The sequence below is a fragment of the Rhinolophus sinicus genome, linkage group LG01 (genome assembly GCF_036562045.2).
Source record: "Rhinolophus sinicus isolate RSC01 linkage group LG01, ASM3656204v1, whole genome shotgun sequence".
Classification (NCBI taxonomy): domain Eukaryota; kingdom Metazoa; phylum Chordata; class Mammalia; order Chiroptera; family Rhinolophidae; genus Rhinolophus; species Rhinolophus sinicus.
In genome coordinates, this window is record NC_133751.1 from 106,090,049 (window position 1) to 106,106,781 (window position 16,733).

Consider the following 16,733-nt stretch of genomic DNA (forward strand, 5'->3'; position numbering starts at 1 on the left):
TTCTTTTTGTATGGGGTAATGTTTATGAAGTGGAGTTTGGTTCTTTATGCCAAAGGAATTGTGGGAATGTCAGAACAGTTTTGAGGAAAACTGAATATTTAATTAAAAGTTCTTTCCCTCCAAAGGCCCAAAGTTCCCACTGGAAAGAAGCAGAGCACATCCCAGCACAGAATGGACTGCATCATGGGAGGTGGGGCAAGAAACCAGGGCCTTACACCTCTATCTGTGAGCCTAGGAAACCTCTGCTGGAGTCATCTTTAGAGCTTGGAAATACAAATAAGCAACCACAAAGACTGAAGTCAACAACAGAGCTGCCATGCTAGAATTCTCTAGGTTAAGAATACTGTAGTTCTATACACAGCACCCTAGCAAAAGGAAACTGCTATTGATTGACCGCCCTCTGCCCCACAACACCCAACTGAAGCCGATTTATTTTGATTCGATGCAAGGTCTTGACTCTCTCTAAAAACGAGAAAGAGAGTACTTGGCAGTGGTCATTTCTACCTCTCCCACAACTGCAAAGGCTAAGAGCTGTATGTAACACATGTGAACAACGACACACTGGTAGAGAGCCCGTCTCTGTCATTTTGCCTGTCATGAGTAAGGACTTATTCTGCTAGAATCATGAAATTGATTCTCTGCCTGATAAAATGGAATCTGGCTAATTGCCATGCCAATTCATGACATTTTATTTCTATAGTCTCTGCTACCCCAAATCTACTTCTTGAGCTTAATTAATATTCCTTCTTCTAGGATAATTTTTAGTACATAAAATATATTTCTAGAAATTCAGGACGGATATGGTTTCCAGCCAACTTGTTCATACTTTAGGTCAAGTTCAGCAACTATATCACATGTGTATTTCATGCTTCTTTTTCTCCACACACCCCTTAGTTGTAAGTGTCCTTCAAGTGTCTCTCAGGAGCTCTCTTCTCTTTCTATATACTTTGCCCAGGCAATCTCAGCCGCTCTTGTGGCTTTATGTTCCATTTATATGTTTATCGCCTCCAAATTCTTCCTTCTGCCCTAACTCTCTACAGTTCCAGCCTTTTATTTCCAGTGTTTCTTAATGAAATTTATACTTGAAATTCTACCTGCCTATTTAAGTTAGTTTGTCCGAAACCAAACTTACTAGATTGTCCTGTCTATAAACTAATTTCTCTTATGCAGCGCCGTCTACCAATTGCCCAGGATTGAAACCCAGAGTCACTCTTTGCTGTCTCTCAAGCACCCAGACCCACGAATTTTCCCTCCTAAATATCTTTGGGGTGCTATGTCCTCTACTTTACCCTACCCAACATTATCTTTTATTCCTTCACTCATTAAAGGCTTATTATATCCTAGCGCTGTACTAAGGGCTAGTGACACACAGAGAGGATGAGAACCAACAAATAAGTCAAGCACAAAGCACTGTGTCATTGACCTCTCAGAAGTCAGGGTTCGGATGCGCAGGATTTGGGGAGAAATGTGCAGGATGTGCAGGAATCGAGGACGCCTGCTGTCTGTGTTCAACTTCTCGCTTCCTGGGGCATTTAGGGAAGCCGTCAGCCACACAGCCATTCTGCGCTTGGCCCTGATGCCTGAGCTTTATTTTCAAAATTCAAATCAGATAGTGTCACTCTTCTGACTGAAAAACCTTCCATGGCTCCCCAGTGCAGCAGGACAAGCACCAAACTTCTCGACCCCACTTACAAAACATTTAAACTCAGTATTTTCCCCCATAACATTCTTTTACACAATGTAGTTATTACCTTTTCAGTCCATAAAATAGGAAAGGAAAGAACAGAACTTAAGATGATGCCCACTCTGCCTTAAAAATTTGCCATCAGTATCATTTTCAACTACCCTTTTCTCCCTTTGGCAATCACCTCAATGGATCATTTTCCTAACGATTGCTGGTCACACCTCGCATAACTGTTTCAAACATCAAGACCCTGAATAGATTTGATGAACGCAAATAATCAGTGTTCTGATGTGCTGTCCTGATGTACGCACAGATGTGCCACACAGGTATTGGCATAGAATAACCATGCAGCAGGCCACCCGAAACAAGTCCTTAGGTCTTGCTCTTAGGAACACTGAGTCCATCTCTACAGATGAGTGTGGTCTTCACAGCGTGCCAACTACCTCTCCCTTCACAGGAGTAGGCCACTGCAAAAAATTCATTCATTCATTCACTTAGTCATTCATGCATCAAATACTTTACCGGGCATTTGTCAAGTACCCTGTGCTGCAAAGACGTGCCCTATGCCCAGGGAGCTCACAGTCTCTTCTGTTCTGTGATTGGATCCAATGATCCAAATGCTGGGATCAAAAAGGACTGAGCCAGGTCCCTGCTGAGGGATCAGGGCTGGGGAAACACTTGAGATGCTTCTAAAGATTGAATACAGTATTTTTTGTAGCAAGAAGGTGTGTGTGTGTGTGTGTGTGTGTGTGTGTGTGTGTGTTTAAGGAATGGGAAGAATGGCAGCACATGGATGGGAAAGAAATTCCTGCCCTGGTAAAGGGAACCAAAATGCAGAGGTAGTTAAAAAATGACACAATTTGTTTGGGAAGTTATGGTAAATTTAGTGTGGCTCGGGGGAGGTGGCAAAGGACAAGGCAGAAGGTGCAGATTGAAGGAGACATGTACCAAGGAGCTCACACTTTCTCTGTAAGTTGGGAGCCCAGAGAAATCACTAAGCAGGGTTTTCTTTTTTTTTTGAATAAAGGTCCGATGTGGGTATAGAGGATGGGTTTGAGATGAGTATGTGATGGATGCCGTTTAGAGGTGAGCACAGCCCAGGACAGGTGCACAGCTGTGTCCGAGCTAACTCGCATTCTGTGTTTCCCTAGTGACCGTGCTGGCCATCTTCCACGAGCTGCACGTGGACCCTGACCTGTACACACTCTTATTTGGAGAGAGTGTGCTGAATGATGCAGTGGCCATAGTCCTTACATAGTAAGTACCAGAATTTGATCGATTTCCCTTTGACCCTGTGAAATATGCTTTCCACTTGGTGATAATTCCTAGTAGCTTTAATAGCATCTTTTGTCTTATGTCCTAGAGATATAGGCAATTACTAGCTTTTAAGGAATTGTTACCACAGAAAATCTCCAAGAGTGTGTACAATTCATTAGGCACCTAATTTCAAACAGTATTAATGGGTTTCATGTTTCCAGCATATTACAAGATACTACCTAGAGGGTACATTGATTTATTTATTTTTTTCTACATGGATGGACACATGTTTAGCTGATTCACTTAGGGTTCCTAAAATGCACATAAATGAGATTTCTTTACTTCAAATCAATTTCACTTAATTATTTCCTTATACAAATCATTTTCTAGATAACAGACTAATAGAAACCATTATATGTATAGTAAGTTTGGCAAACTGGAGCTAGGACTTGAGAGTCAGAATACTGTTTTTATTTCTCAGTGCAAATGCAATACATTACAGGAGCACATGTGTCTTTAAATCATCACTTGACAAGTGAAACTGATGGAGCTTCAGCTAAGAGCTAATGTAATTTTCCCTTCATCCTGGAAGAATTCTCTTTCACCATGAGAACTCATGCTCTTTCCTCACCTCCTCTTCAGACACTCACCATTTATATTTAATAAGTGCCACTTTGGCAGCTCTCACTATGTCAGAGGTCTCCTTTGGGTTTTAGATTAAGACCAACATTTTGGACAATTGTCAAATACCCTAAGGAAAATAGCTCTCTGATAATTGAATGTGACAACAGGATTCGATTCAGAGTGTTAATTACCTCAAATGCATTTGAGAATGTACTGTGAAGTAACAAAGAGTTTTTTAAAGTCACATCTCACAGAGGGCAGTTGGAAACAAGGGAGCCACACTACTCTTTTTTCTGCCAGCTGATACTTCTTAAGGCTGCCACCCCCAAAGATGATGAATTCAGCAACTTTCAAGCAAGAGTCTCCAAATAAACTTATATTTCACCTGTCCACTGAGAAATGCCTTTCCTGCAGTATAGGAGAAAAATCAGCAAGAGCAAATTAAGAGCAACAGCTATGGCAGATTCACAAATGCTAAAGGATGCTTTTAGAGAAACCCCATAAACAGTTACTTAGGATGTCAGGAATCCCTGTCCAAAAAAACACAAATATTAAAGGAACATTTGGAATAATTTTTTTTTTTTAAATCTTTCCAGTCCTTTATTTTTACTTCCTGAGCTGCCAAGGTATAAGGGGCAAAGCAAGAGCAAAACCCCTAAAGCACAAATGGGTTGAGAGAGCATCGGGCAGCTACACCGGAGGGACAGTTTGGTTTTCCACTTGCAGCACTTCCATTCAGTAATTTTCTGTTCAAAATGCAGACCCCAACGATGGATGTTGATGCTGTTGGTTGAACACAAGTCTGGCAGCCTTTTAAACCAGTTTATTTAGTATCGCCTCAGGTCCATTTGGAGTTATTGCTGGAAGTGCCTTTTCCGCTCCACTACCCATGCAGCATCTCTTCCTTCCTAGGCAGGAGACGCTTGCCAGATTAGCCAAAATCATGTGCTCCCCAGCTTTGGCAATTCAGTATTGTGTAGAGGAACCCTAATGAGGTCCACCTTTAAAACAAAAATCCTAAATTAGGAATACTTGGCACTCACGAAAACATCTACACATTCGAATCTGTGGGTTCTGTCTTCCGCCAGTGCATTTGGACCACGACAGAGCCTCCCTCCCATGAGTGGGTGAATTACGCTCTCGGCGGTCTGGGCTGTGTCCCCCAGAGCTGGCTGGTACTGACCATTTCTTTCACTTAGTGTGGCTCCCCATGTGTCGTACTCTTCCCTTTTCTTGCTTGCTCACTTGCTTCTTAAACTTAGTTTATAGCACATGTGATAATCTCTTTGTATACATCTGCTTACACATACATATTTCCTGTCCTTTTAGTGCCCCATCCTGGCACTCTCTTGCATCTACTTTCTAGTTCCCTTGGAAAAACCCTATCTAAAAAGCATTTAAATGTGTTCCAGGAGTTTCAGACTACAAGTTCAAGTATTTGCCTCTCCTTTTCTCTCCCTTCACACTCATCGCGGCCTGAAACAACTCTGGATGGTACCTTCCTGCCTTTGCACACACAGTTCACTCCTCCCAGCTTCTGTTTCGGTCTCATGGAGCCTTTCCCCTTGTCCCCTGTCTCCTCCTTCAGGCTTGCTAGCCCACAAGCTGAGCCGCTACGTCACCACGCACTGTACCTCCATCAATTCCTTTCCACCACAGTAGCACAATCTTGGGTTTACATGTGTATTTGCCTCTAGGTAGTAACTTTTTGAAGACAGAGTCTATTAAATACATATTAAAAGACCCAATGAAAACCTCTTTTGTGGTTTTCCTTTTTAGTTTCACGTTTGAGGGTTTTTTTTAATTTTTATTTTTAATTATTTTTTATTTTTATTTTTAAGATTAGGAATAGTGATAGAGCTCTTCTTATACCATGGAGAAGAAAAACTGTGCATTTTGATATGAAATCAAGTACAATAATGAACCCCAATCATCTGCCACTCTGGCCCGTGGCAATGCCTCCAGAACTCTTTGAGAATGGCCACACACTTTCATTCACCTTCCCACCTTACACCAGCAAACCTCCTTGTTTAAAAACCATCCTCTTCACTTTGAGAATTTTAAAAAATTTAAATGGTAGTACTCTCTGGTTTTCAGACAACTATTTATAATTGAATTTGATAACCACAACTCTTACACAGCATCAGGTGGTGGGTGGTGTCCCTATGGCTTAAAATGATCCAGAATCGTTCGTCTTAAAAGGAAAGTAACTTTATTTAACATAAGAGTTTTGAAATTAGCTTGTCTCAGACCCACACTGTTATCTCACGTATATAGAGAATGTCATTTGCAAACATATATGCATATTAGTTCATGAATGAATGAATCCCACATGATGAGTTTGCATTTCTAAAGATTGTTTAATAAGCTATGAAGAAAAGCAAAAGATGTACTGAAGAAGCCTTGAAAGATGTGCAGTTTGGAATCCTGAACAAAGACATTACTTTGAGAGGCAGCAGGATAGAGTAGAAAGAGCCCTAGATTTAAGTCAAAAGAGCTGGTGTCAGGATTGCCGTGAGTTAATTAACTGCTATTATGGTAGACAGGAAACCAATCTAAACCGGCTAAACAAAAAGGGAATCTGTGCTGTCTAACGTAACTAAAATGTAAAAAATAGAAATGGCTCGGGAAAGGATCCAGTGAAATGAGCAGGACTCTTTCTTTCCTGACTCATCTTCTTCAGTTAGCTCCCTTACCTGGGCACAAGATGGCTGCCATTACTTCCCGGGGTTGTGCCATTCTTCAGGAGAATAGTGCGAGAATCTCTGTCCCACTATTCCCAGCCCAAATCTCAGTACACCTTATAGATTCTGATGCTATCCCAGACCCACTGAGAACTAATTGATCACTGTGGCCAGGGAAATGTACTGCACAGGTCTAAGTAGCATGTTTCATGAGTTCAAAGGTATAATCCATTCCACTTGGAAGCACATGAATTAAAACTGGGGGACAGTGGGATTATTGCTTAGAGTAATAATGCCACAAAAAAGAAAAAGTAGATGGATGCTGGACAGAAACAAAACCTAGAAGACCCCCACAGTGACTTCCTTTAGCCATTAACTCTCCATGCTTGTTTCCTTATCTCTAAAATGGAAGAACAGTTGTTCTATACACATTAGAAAATTATTCAGAGCGATAATTAAAGTACTATAGATGGAAAGGCCCTATATGCTATATAATCTATGCTATATAAATATATATATGCTTATTATAATTCATCAAATATTTTATATCGGAAACTTTAACTCTACTTACACGGATCTCTCTAGTTTCATTAAAATGACAAAGGATAGATCTGCTTCTAGTGAAACATTCCTCCATAAATATGGCATTTCATGATCCAAAGAATATTTTTACATGTGATTTCCCCCATTAGAAATGAACTACTTAGTTAAGGCATACTGTCTAATGTTGACAAATCAAGAAGTAGAGGTTGAAGTATATTACCTAAAGTTATAAAGTTACTCACAACCAAATAGTTATTTCTCATCCAAGTTAAACAGAGGAAGGGAAAAGGAAAGGAAGAGACAAGTTAACTAAAATACCACATCTCTCATAGTAAGAAATCAGTATCTACCATGCAGAGTTGGTAAATCAAGAAATGGAGGTGCATGCATGCTAGTTAGAGTCACAGGGCAACCATCAGAAGAAATGAAAACATAAATGCTTAAAATGGGATACTTTTCTAAGAAGTGATACCCCTGATAAGTCCAGTGCCCATCTGGCACCTTGTCAGAGGGTAGTAGCTTGGGGGGTTTAAATGTCTAATTTCGTAGTTCCCCGAAAATAAGACTGGGTCTTAATATTAATTTTTGCTCCAAAAGACGCATGAGGGCTTATTTTCAGGGGATGTCTTATTTTTTCATGTACAATAATCTACATTTATTCATGTACAACAATCTACATGTATTCATTTATTCATGTACAAAAATCTGCATTTATTAAAAAACAGTCATGTCATCTTCTGTAACATCATCATAACTCTCCAAACCCCGAATTCCAGCTTGAATTTCTTGCGACTCCATTTCTTGTAGAACCGTTGTCCCCAATGTCTCCTGTCCAGCAATAGAACTTTCCAATGAGCACTTCTTGTCCATGTAGCCTGCCTGTAGTGCATTGGCAACACAGCTGGCAGTGATTTTATCCCATGAATTCTTCACCAAGTCAGGACCTCTTGCGGGCTAGGCTTCACAAAGTTTCCACGCTGATTTCTCTCCATTCTATTTTCAATGTAGTCATTGATTTCCATGCACAAATGGTCCTCAAATGGCTTATTTATTGCAATATCAAGAGTCTGGAGATAGGCAGTCAATTCTGAGGGAATCATTTTTTGATCCATTCTTCTCTCCGCAAGGAAGTTCTTCATGTCTTTAGCGCGGTGAGTGCTGGCTGAATCCCAGACTAGCAGACCTCTTTGGCCACCTTGCAAAACAAGTGGCAGCATTAAATCGACTCACTTCCTTATAACTGCTTGTGTGCTCCAGGCTTCTTCAGTTTCAAGAACATAAATGCCTGAAACACATACAACCTTATCTTTCTTGCCTTTAGTGATGATTAGAAGTGGGGCTTTCTTTCCATCCATCCAGACAAATTGCCAAAATACAGGTAATACATGCACTTTTGTAACCAGTGGAGGGAATGTAGAGTGATGAGGCACCCCTCTGATCAATTGTCATTTGAGGTGCTTGGCCCATAAACACTGCAGTTTCATCCATAGCAATCATGATGGAAAATTGGTATTTAGAAAAGTCAATGCGATCAACAAAGGACTTGAATGCAAGTACACATTTAATAACTTCAGTATCTTCCAGCTTGAACAGTGTTGTCGATCTTAGAGACAGTTCATATCACTAAAGGAAGCCATCCAACCAGTGCTGTGATGCTTTGAATTCTTCTGGGGATATTTCTAACTGTGGTGCCATTGCAAGGGCAAATGCTTGAATATCAGCCCTGTGCACAACCAAAGCCTTTGCTCTCCTGTTAGCAATCCGTTCACAGATGATGTCTTCCAGCTCGGAAAATAATGGTTGCCGACCTGATCCACACTTGTGCTTCTTAGCATTTCCCTTGTCTACCTGTTGACTGAGGTTATCGTACTCTGCTCATTTTCGGACCATTCTGACCATTCTTCTCTTTGCAGAAAGCCATACGATTCTTACCCTGGGAGTCCTCCACAATTCTGTTCTTGTACTTGAAGAAATAGCTTTCTTTTTGCATTCATCTTGTCTGGGGGTCAAAATCTTGTTCCCTTTAAATCTACCATTAAATCAAGTGCTAATTGAAGACTTAGAGACAGGAGTGGCAACAAAAACGATGACAGTTAAGAATGATGGTCCACACAAAAGCAACGAAAAATTGCAGGCACCAAAATTCAGAAAATGTTTCTTTATTTCACACGAGTGCATTAAGTATGTCCATTATAACACACGACGTATTGAATTATGAAGATTCGTATTAGACACAACCACGTCCATTTGTTATCCAGTGCGCACGTTATTCGTGCACTGTGCCTGTACTCCAATTGCTCATTCAGCAATACGTCTCGAGTTCATCTGTTTACATAGGTGTTTACCACTCGTCCAAAGGTGCCCACTTGGGTATTTACTAATACTTAATTATAATTTATATTATCATTTATTGTAAGTATTAATGTCAATAATATTATTTACTTATATTTAATTATATACTAATATTATTATTTTATAATTCAATACGTCCATCATGTGTTGCAACAGATGTACTAACTGCATCCGTCTGGCTGACGCTGACGATCTTAATTGGGGCTTATTTTGGGGGTAAGGCTTATATTACGAGCATCCTGAAAAATTATGCTACGGCTTATTTTTCGGTTAGGTCTTATTTTCGGGGGAAAATGGTTATTATGTTGCTTTGTACATCAGAAACTAATAAAAAAAGGGAGATACTTTTCTATGTAGGACCATGGTTTATGCAAAGGGGAGAAAAGATAATTTAACTTTTTATTTGATATCCTTCTTTATTGTCTGAATGTTTATGTATGTTTTAATTATATTTATTTAAAATATTCTTCTTCAGGTGACCAAGATAGCAAAAGCAGAAACTATAAAAGAAAAGCCAATTTATTTAATAGCAATAGCAACAAGCAATCCTAGCAGGCAAAAACCACCACAAATAAAACTAAATGATGAAGGATGAACCAAGAAAAGCAGTTTCAACACACATGTTGATAGGTTAATTGTCTTTATAATATACATGGTGAATCATTAATCTCCTTACTATATCAAATGTACTAGTTATGTTACCTTAGATAAATTACTTAACCTCTCTGTGCCTCAGATGCCTCGTTTATAAAGTAAGGATGGTAAATAGCACTTAGCTCATTGGATGGGATTAAACATAAAACACCTAGAACAGGGCCTGGCTCGTGGCACTCAATGAATGTTAGATATTAGCCGCTGGTATTACTCCTGTTATCAAAGACCAATAAGAAAAAAGTAAGCATAGTAGTTAATGGGCAAAGGCTATAAGACGGTTGTGAACAAGAGGAGAAACAAAAATGATCAGTAATCCTACTAAATAATATCAGCTTCACCAATAGTGAAATAAAACAAATTAAACAACAATGCAGTACCCTTCTATGCTTAGCAAATCTTCAGAAGTCAGGAAAGAACTTGAGTGGGAATACTTGGCATACATCAAAGTTTGTGGAAATGGGAATCCTCCTATATTACTGGTGAAATAAAAGTGATAAGACTTTTACAAAGGCAATTAGGCAATACTTATTGAGTCATTAGAATCTGTGAATTTATTGATCCATCAATTTCATTTTTAGAAATTTATCCAGAGAGGTAATTAAGGGCACCTGCAACAATTTATCCATGGAGAATGGTACATTAATTTGTGCAAGAAGTTGTATATAAGTTACTAGTTGGTCAAGTAAATTATAATGTATTAATATCATGTAAATCTATGCAGTCATTTGAAAAATATAGAAAAATGTATTGATGTGAAAAGATATTCACAATGTTTTTTTAAAAAAAATAAGAAAAACTTGAAATGGTGTATTCAGTGAGATGTATTCTGGTTTTAAAAAAATCACAGTCTTTTTTTTTTTTTGTGTGTGTGTGTGTGTAATTATAACATATTATACATATAATTTATACATAATCAAAGTGTTAGGTGGGATCAGAGGTGATTTTTATTTTCTTCTTTTGGCTTATATACACTTATTGGAAATAGATTAAACTATTTATAACTAACTCTGGTCCAAAGACTCCCCCATTAGCATACTTGATAATTGGCAATCTTCATTTAGATACAGATTCTACATAGGTTTAATTTTTTTTTTATCCATGAAAGAGCAGAAAGAAGGTAAGTGTTTTCAGCTATTTTTCTGGAAAACAGAAATATTGCCAGTATAGTATGGAAACATCTACTAGTGAAATAATTCCGCAGTGTGCAAATACCTCCAGATTTTCTTAGAGATAAAATGAGATTCTCATTAAGCAGCTGGCTCTTGTATGACAATAAAAACATACTAGACGCCTTTATTCCCTGTTAAGCAACGGCTCATAAGGAAATTCAATGTTGATCATTAAAAGAGAAGGAAACATGGAGCACTAATTTTCTGTTTTCAAATAAGATTGTTATGCTGCTTAGAGGATCTTACCAGAAAAATGCCATTTAAAGTGTGATACCAGTGAAAGCTTGGCACTTAGAGTGAATGACAGTTTGAAAGACCACAGCTCTTATAGCCCATGTATCTTAAGGGAAATTGAACAGTTAATGGGATGGCTGTGAGACTCAAAGAACAATGCCACTAAGAGGAGTCTTGAGATATCATCCAGCCGTTCAACAAAAATGTACTGAGAAGCCCTGTGTGCCAGGCGTTAATGCTGAGCACTGATGATGTAGATGGATGGGTACAGTCACCCAGCCCTGCTCTCAGCAGCAACTCTCTGAAACAGGCAAATAATGGTTACAGAGTGATTTCCTGTGTGCAACAAAAGCTTGTTTTAACAATCACCCCCAAAATAGCTGTGTGGGGATAGGTTATTAACATATATCACTAAGGAAATCCCATTATTCTCTTTGTCCCATCATTTCTAAGTAGATTGCAAACTCCTTGAAGGCAAATTATAATTTTCTTCACCCCCACAACATACAGCTAATTATTTCGAAGGCTCTCGCATAATTACTGAATTAATACACCCTTTCAGCTACAGGTGGGGACATTTTACTAAGCCTCTCATTAAAATCTTTTCTAGAAGATGGGTGTTTAATCTTCTTCATGTTGCTTCTTCCAAATATTTGAAAAGCCTTATTAGTTATGCTCATTAGCTTTATGTCTTCTCTCATTTCACCCATAGTTGTAAACACCAACGTGATAAGAAGGTGTTTCCTTTTGATGAGAATAAATGGAAACTATTATCACAACAAGAAAGTATAATATTCCTCACTAATCTGCTTCACTTAAAAACAAGTTCCTTATATCTTGACACATCTCTCTGAACGTAATTCACTTTGATATTTGCCTTGGAAACTGATAATAAGCATGAAACACATATATTTTGATGCCTGTCTAGATACTGCTGTGATACATAATTTAAAAAAAAAAAAAAATCATGGCCCTTTTTGCTTAAGGATTCCTTGTTCTGGCCGCCAATTCGGAGCCGATTCATTTTTTGGACACCAGGTGGCATCACGTAGCAGGCCTGGGAAGCCATCCCCGCCTCTGTAAGAAGCAGCTGGGAGACAGCTCACCTGACCTCCAGCTTTAAGTCAGAATGCCCGTGTTTTCTTCACACACCCCTCTGCTGCTGCAGGCCGGCTTGTCTTTTCCTCGTTCCTGATATCTGGTTCCTGTTTCCTGCCTATGACTCTGGCCTCTTCCCACCCTAGCTCTTAATGTCCGTGTTCAGATTACTGAGAATTGACCTTGGCTTTATCCTGTGACTCTGTCCCTTGTCTCCCAGATTAGATCTGACATTCACTCATTGCATCTCCGGAATTCGGCCCCATGACTTGGAACTTGCTTTGCTCCATGTCAAGCCATGCACAACACACTGACCTACCAAAAATAAATAAATAATAGAAACCCATGTTGACAGTGTCTTACTCAATTCCAATGCACTTTAATTCATTGATAAATAAGTCAGATGTAAGTGACAGAAACCCAACTCAAAGTAGTTAAGCCAAAGGAATCCATTGGTTTATTTACCAGGGACTGGGCCAACTCTGAGCATGCCAGGACTCAGAGACTCTGTTCTTTCTTGGCCCCGATTCCCTCTGAGTGCTAGCCTCATTCTTTCCCAGTGCAAGTAGACAACTTACTCTACAAAGCAGGAGACGGTGACTAATGGCATCACAAAGCTTATATTGTTCTAGCTCAATATAACCCTTAATTTTCCCAATATTTGCATATCAGCCACAGAGAGGAACTCTTATTGGCTTTGCTTGTATCAGATCATCACCTGTAAGCCAATCTCATAGTACGTCAAGGGAATGAAACATGATTAGCCAGATCTGGATCATATCCCCATCTTGGTGGTCAGTGGCATGGAATCTATTATTAACAGAAAGTGATTGGAGGACAAGTATGATGGGCATCCCAGAACAACACTACCATTATTTATGATAATAGAATATTCAGAACATGGTGGATTGGCATGAAGCAGATAGGTCCTATGTCATTACAAACTCAAAGGAATGCTTTATATAAAAAGGCAAAAATTATTTTCCAAATGTAAAACTGATTTTGAAGAAGAGAAAAGGAAAATCTCTAGGTGTGAGAAATAAGAGAGGGAAGCTACACCTGTCAGTGGCCACATGATTTTGTATAGGATGCAGACCCAAAGGTTTTGGAGCTAGAGTCCCATTTCCATGTGGAAATCAGAGAACTGTCTGTAAGCTCATTTGTGGAAACAGAAACTGAGCCAAGCTCTTTGGATAAAGCCTGGAATCTCAAAATCTCCCTCAGTTACATAGATTCTGTCCATCATCCTATATAATGATGAGAAAATGTCATTTTTTTTTTTGAATTTGAATAAAAATCCCTGGCCTGAGCATTTGTGAAATAGCAAACACAAGCCAATAAATTAAGACAAAAAGTTTTAAGGACCATTCAAACGCTGCCCCAGCCTCACTTCCCTTTTCTTATTTCCCAATATGCCTAAGGGCTACTTTCTCAACCCATGCACACAGAAATCCCACAGAAAAAAACAACCCTTCCTGAAACTGAGTTCACAATAAAAATTCACAGGCCACAAAAAGAAATAACTCCACTATGAAGAAAAGCCAGGAGATAAATAAAAAGTAAATTAGAACAAGCACCCTAAGAACTAAACAAAAATTATGAAAATTGGAGATAAATTATAAAATGAGAATGTTAAAAATGACTAAAGGGATAAAATGGAGGAGTAATGTTAAAAATAGTAAAATAGAAAACAAAAGAATGTTTCAAAATGAAAAATACAGATATTGACATCAAAAACCAAATCAATGAAATAAATGTCATATTAAATCCAGCTGATGAACCAGAAGATAAAGTTAGCAAATGACCCAGAATACAGAACAGATTTAAAAAATATAAAAGTCTGGTTAAGAGACATGGAAGATAGTATGAAAAAGTTCAGAATACATCAGTAAGAATTTCAAAAGGAGAAACCGAGAAGGATTGATTTGTAGCAATATGTGAAGAGATAATGGATAATAATTTTCCAGGGTGGAAAGCTGGGGACATTTTCTGCCACACCAGTTGTTGATATGCTTTGTGAGGAGATGCCTTAAAAATTCTTTATGTCACAGGTGACTGTAAGCAGATGTTCTAGTCGAAACTATTTTTGAGAGAGAGAGAGATTTGGAAAAGGTAGTTCTGCCATCTGTCATACCTCGTCACTAAGTCAGAGTAGCTGCTTATTCATTTTGTTCCCCTATTTGACACTTTGGCTCCTTACTTGACGGGCTTGGACCCACGATGACCAGCCATGTACAAAGAGAGTTGTTTGCCCTGAGCAAAATACACATGAGGCAGAGATGGGAACCAAGGTGCTGATATAATAAACACCAATACGTTACTGACCCAAGGACTAAAGTACCCATGCTGGCATGATCACCTTATTTTCTTTCTATAATCAAGTTACTCAAGAAGTTGAATCATAATCAGTGTCCACTTTATTAATTCACCACAAGAAATTACTGTCACTGGAATTTCAAGTGCCCCAAAGGTCATGGTATGATAAAAGCTGTCTTTTCTATTAGGCAGACCTACATATGAAGGTGACTTAAATCCAGAGGGTCAGATGGTGTGTGCATGAGGATAGATGAAGAGTAGATAAATGAGTCAGATGTTTATCTGCATCCTTCACACGAAAGGTTCCCCTCCATGGGACTTGAAATTTTGAAGTATTTATAATCACCCCCTGAATCCATAACAACATTTAGAATAATTTAAAACCACTCAAAGTTTGTTAGGATAAGTAAATCTCACTCTCCGCTACACAAAGCTGAGATGGTCACTTGCAATGTTTGCTTCCGTGATTCTTTTCAATTTTTTCATGGCTAACCAATCCTTCTGATTGATGCATTGCACTTTTGTCATTATACATGAGTGTCATTTGTCCTGTCTAATGGCCTTTAATATCTGATGGGGTATCGATAGTGATTTCCTCAGTGTTTTTAGGTTGTAACCATGGCATACATTCACAGGACAGTGGCCTAGTGGCAGGGGATAGTTCATAACTAGGTATCGGGGTCATCAATGAGAAGCCACCTGTGAGAGGAACCAATCACAACATTGGTCTCACGTGAGGTAAGATTTCAAAAGGCTGTCAAACTGCTTTCTATTACTAACATGATCTACAACACGATATGTTAAACTTTCCAGGAGGAGATAAAAAACTTCTTTTAGAGTTTGAATAAAGCTGTGGTTCTCACCTTGGGGGTGGGAGGCACATCTAAAAAGACAAAAACAGTTTCGGGAGCTCTGGGTTAAGAAATGTTTTGTCTTAATGCATATGTTCTTTCTAACGCACGTAAGCCTAACTGCTCCTTCTGAACAACCAAGAACATGCCTTTTATTCCAGGTATTCAATTCTGAACTTTTTTCCAAGAAAAAAAATTTTCAGAGAACAAGGAGCCAAATCAATATGAAATCATAATTGTGATCTAAATTTAAAGCTCTCTCTTGGCCTGGAGTGTATATAATCTGTTCTTATTACTTGGACTCCATAATGAATTTACAAGGCAGGCTTATTGCAAGTTTTATGTGGGCTCTGCCTTACTGGGCCATGTAATGCTTAGGGAATCTGATTAAACCTTTGGGAAGGAGCAGCTGTTCAGCCCTAGAGGGTGAACTCAGAGCCCATTTTTCAGAGTCTGACTGCAAGGCCTAACATCCTTGCCAGCTATTGGATGATAAATGAACTGTCTTTGAATGCTCAGCTCCTGTGTTAATAGCTTTAAAATGTCGGTTATTTATGGGAAAGAAGTTGGGAGCTCTTATCAATTTTCCTGTTCCTGGGGTCCTCAAATATATCTTTTTTTTATTTTTTTTTTATTGCTAAAATGGAAGACATTATGGAAAGGAAAAGGAAGAAATCCTTTCACAATTTCATTTGTTCTTCGTGGGTTAACAGCAAGAGTTTCTCATTTTAAAAGACAGTGAACTGAGTGCCAGAGAATTCTTATATGAACAGAAACACATAAAACCCAGGCCACACGCTTTCTGGTATTATCCTGTAGTATCGGAATCATAATATAGTTTCATCTGATTCTTCTGAAAGCACTTCATTTAAATTGGACATATGAAAGTCAAATTCTGAAGCCTGTGCCAAATAGCTTATTTCCAGAATGGCAGTTAAATGGTCAAATTTGGTCTAATGCCATCAATGTGTGCATACTGATGCCATTAAATGAAATCCTAGCCTTCATATGTTTACAGATTTATCCTTTGTTATCTTTTCCATCCCCATCCTCACTAGCCTACTTTGCTTTTATGGACATCAGAATACCTTCTAAGTGGAGTTAACTCTTAATTATGTGACAACCATTTAGATTTTTCAGACATTCTCTATTGTTGTCATAGTGGTCTGCTTTTAGCCATTTCATTATCATTTTATAAGACAATATGAATATTAGAAAAAATATACATGTTATGCAATTCAATTTTCTTTCTATTAGTAATTCTAGT

The 16,733-nt window shown here is 38.6% G+C and overlaps 1 protein-coding gene across 2 annotated transcripts in view; it reads left to right on the top strand.

Moving 5' to 3' along the window:
• Positions 1 to 16,733, top strand: part of SLC9A9 (solute carrier family 9 member A9) — a 570,416-nt gene that overhangs the window by 186,879 nt on the left and 366,804 nt on the right. For both annotated transcript variants that reach the window (XM_074334001.1, XM_074334003.1), the window contains exon 6: positions 2,836 to 2,941. In XM_074334001.1, coding sequence (XP_074190102.1) covers positions 2,836 to 2,941 — 106 coding nt within the window. The remainder of the gene's footprint in view (positions 1 to 2,835; positions 2,942 to 16,733) is intronic.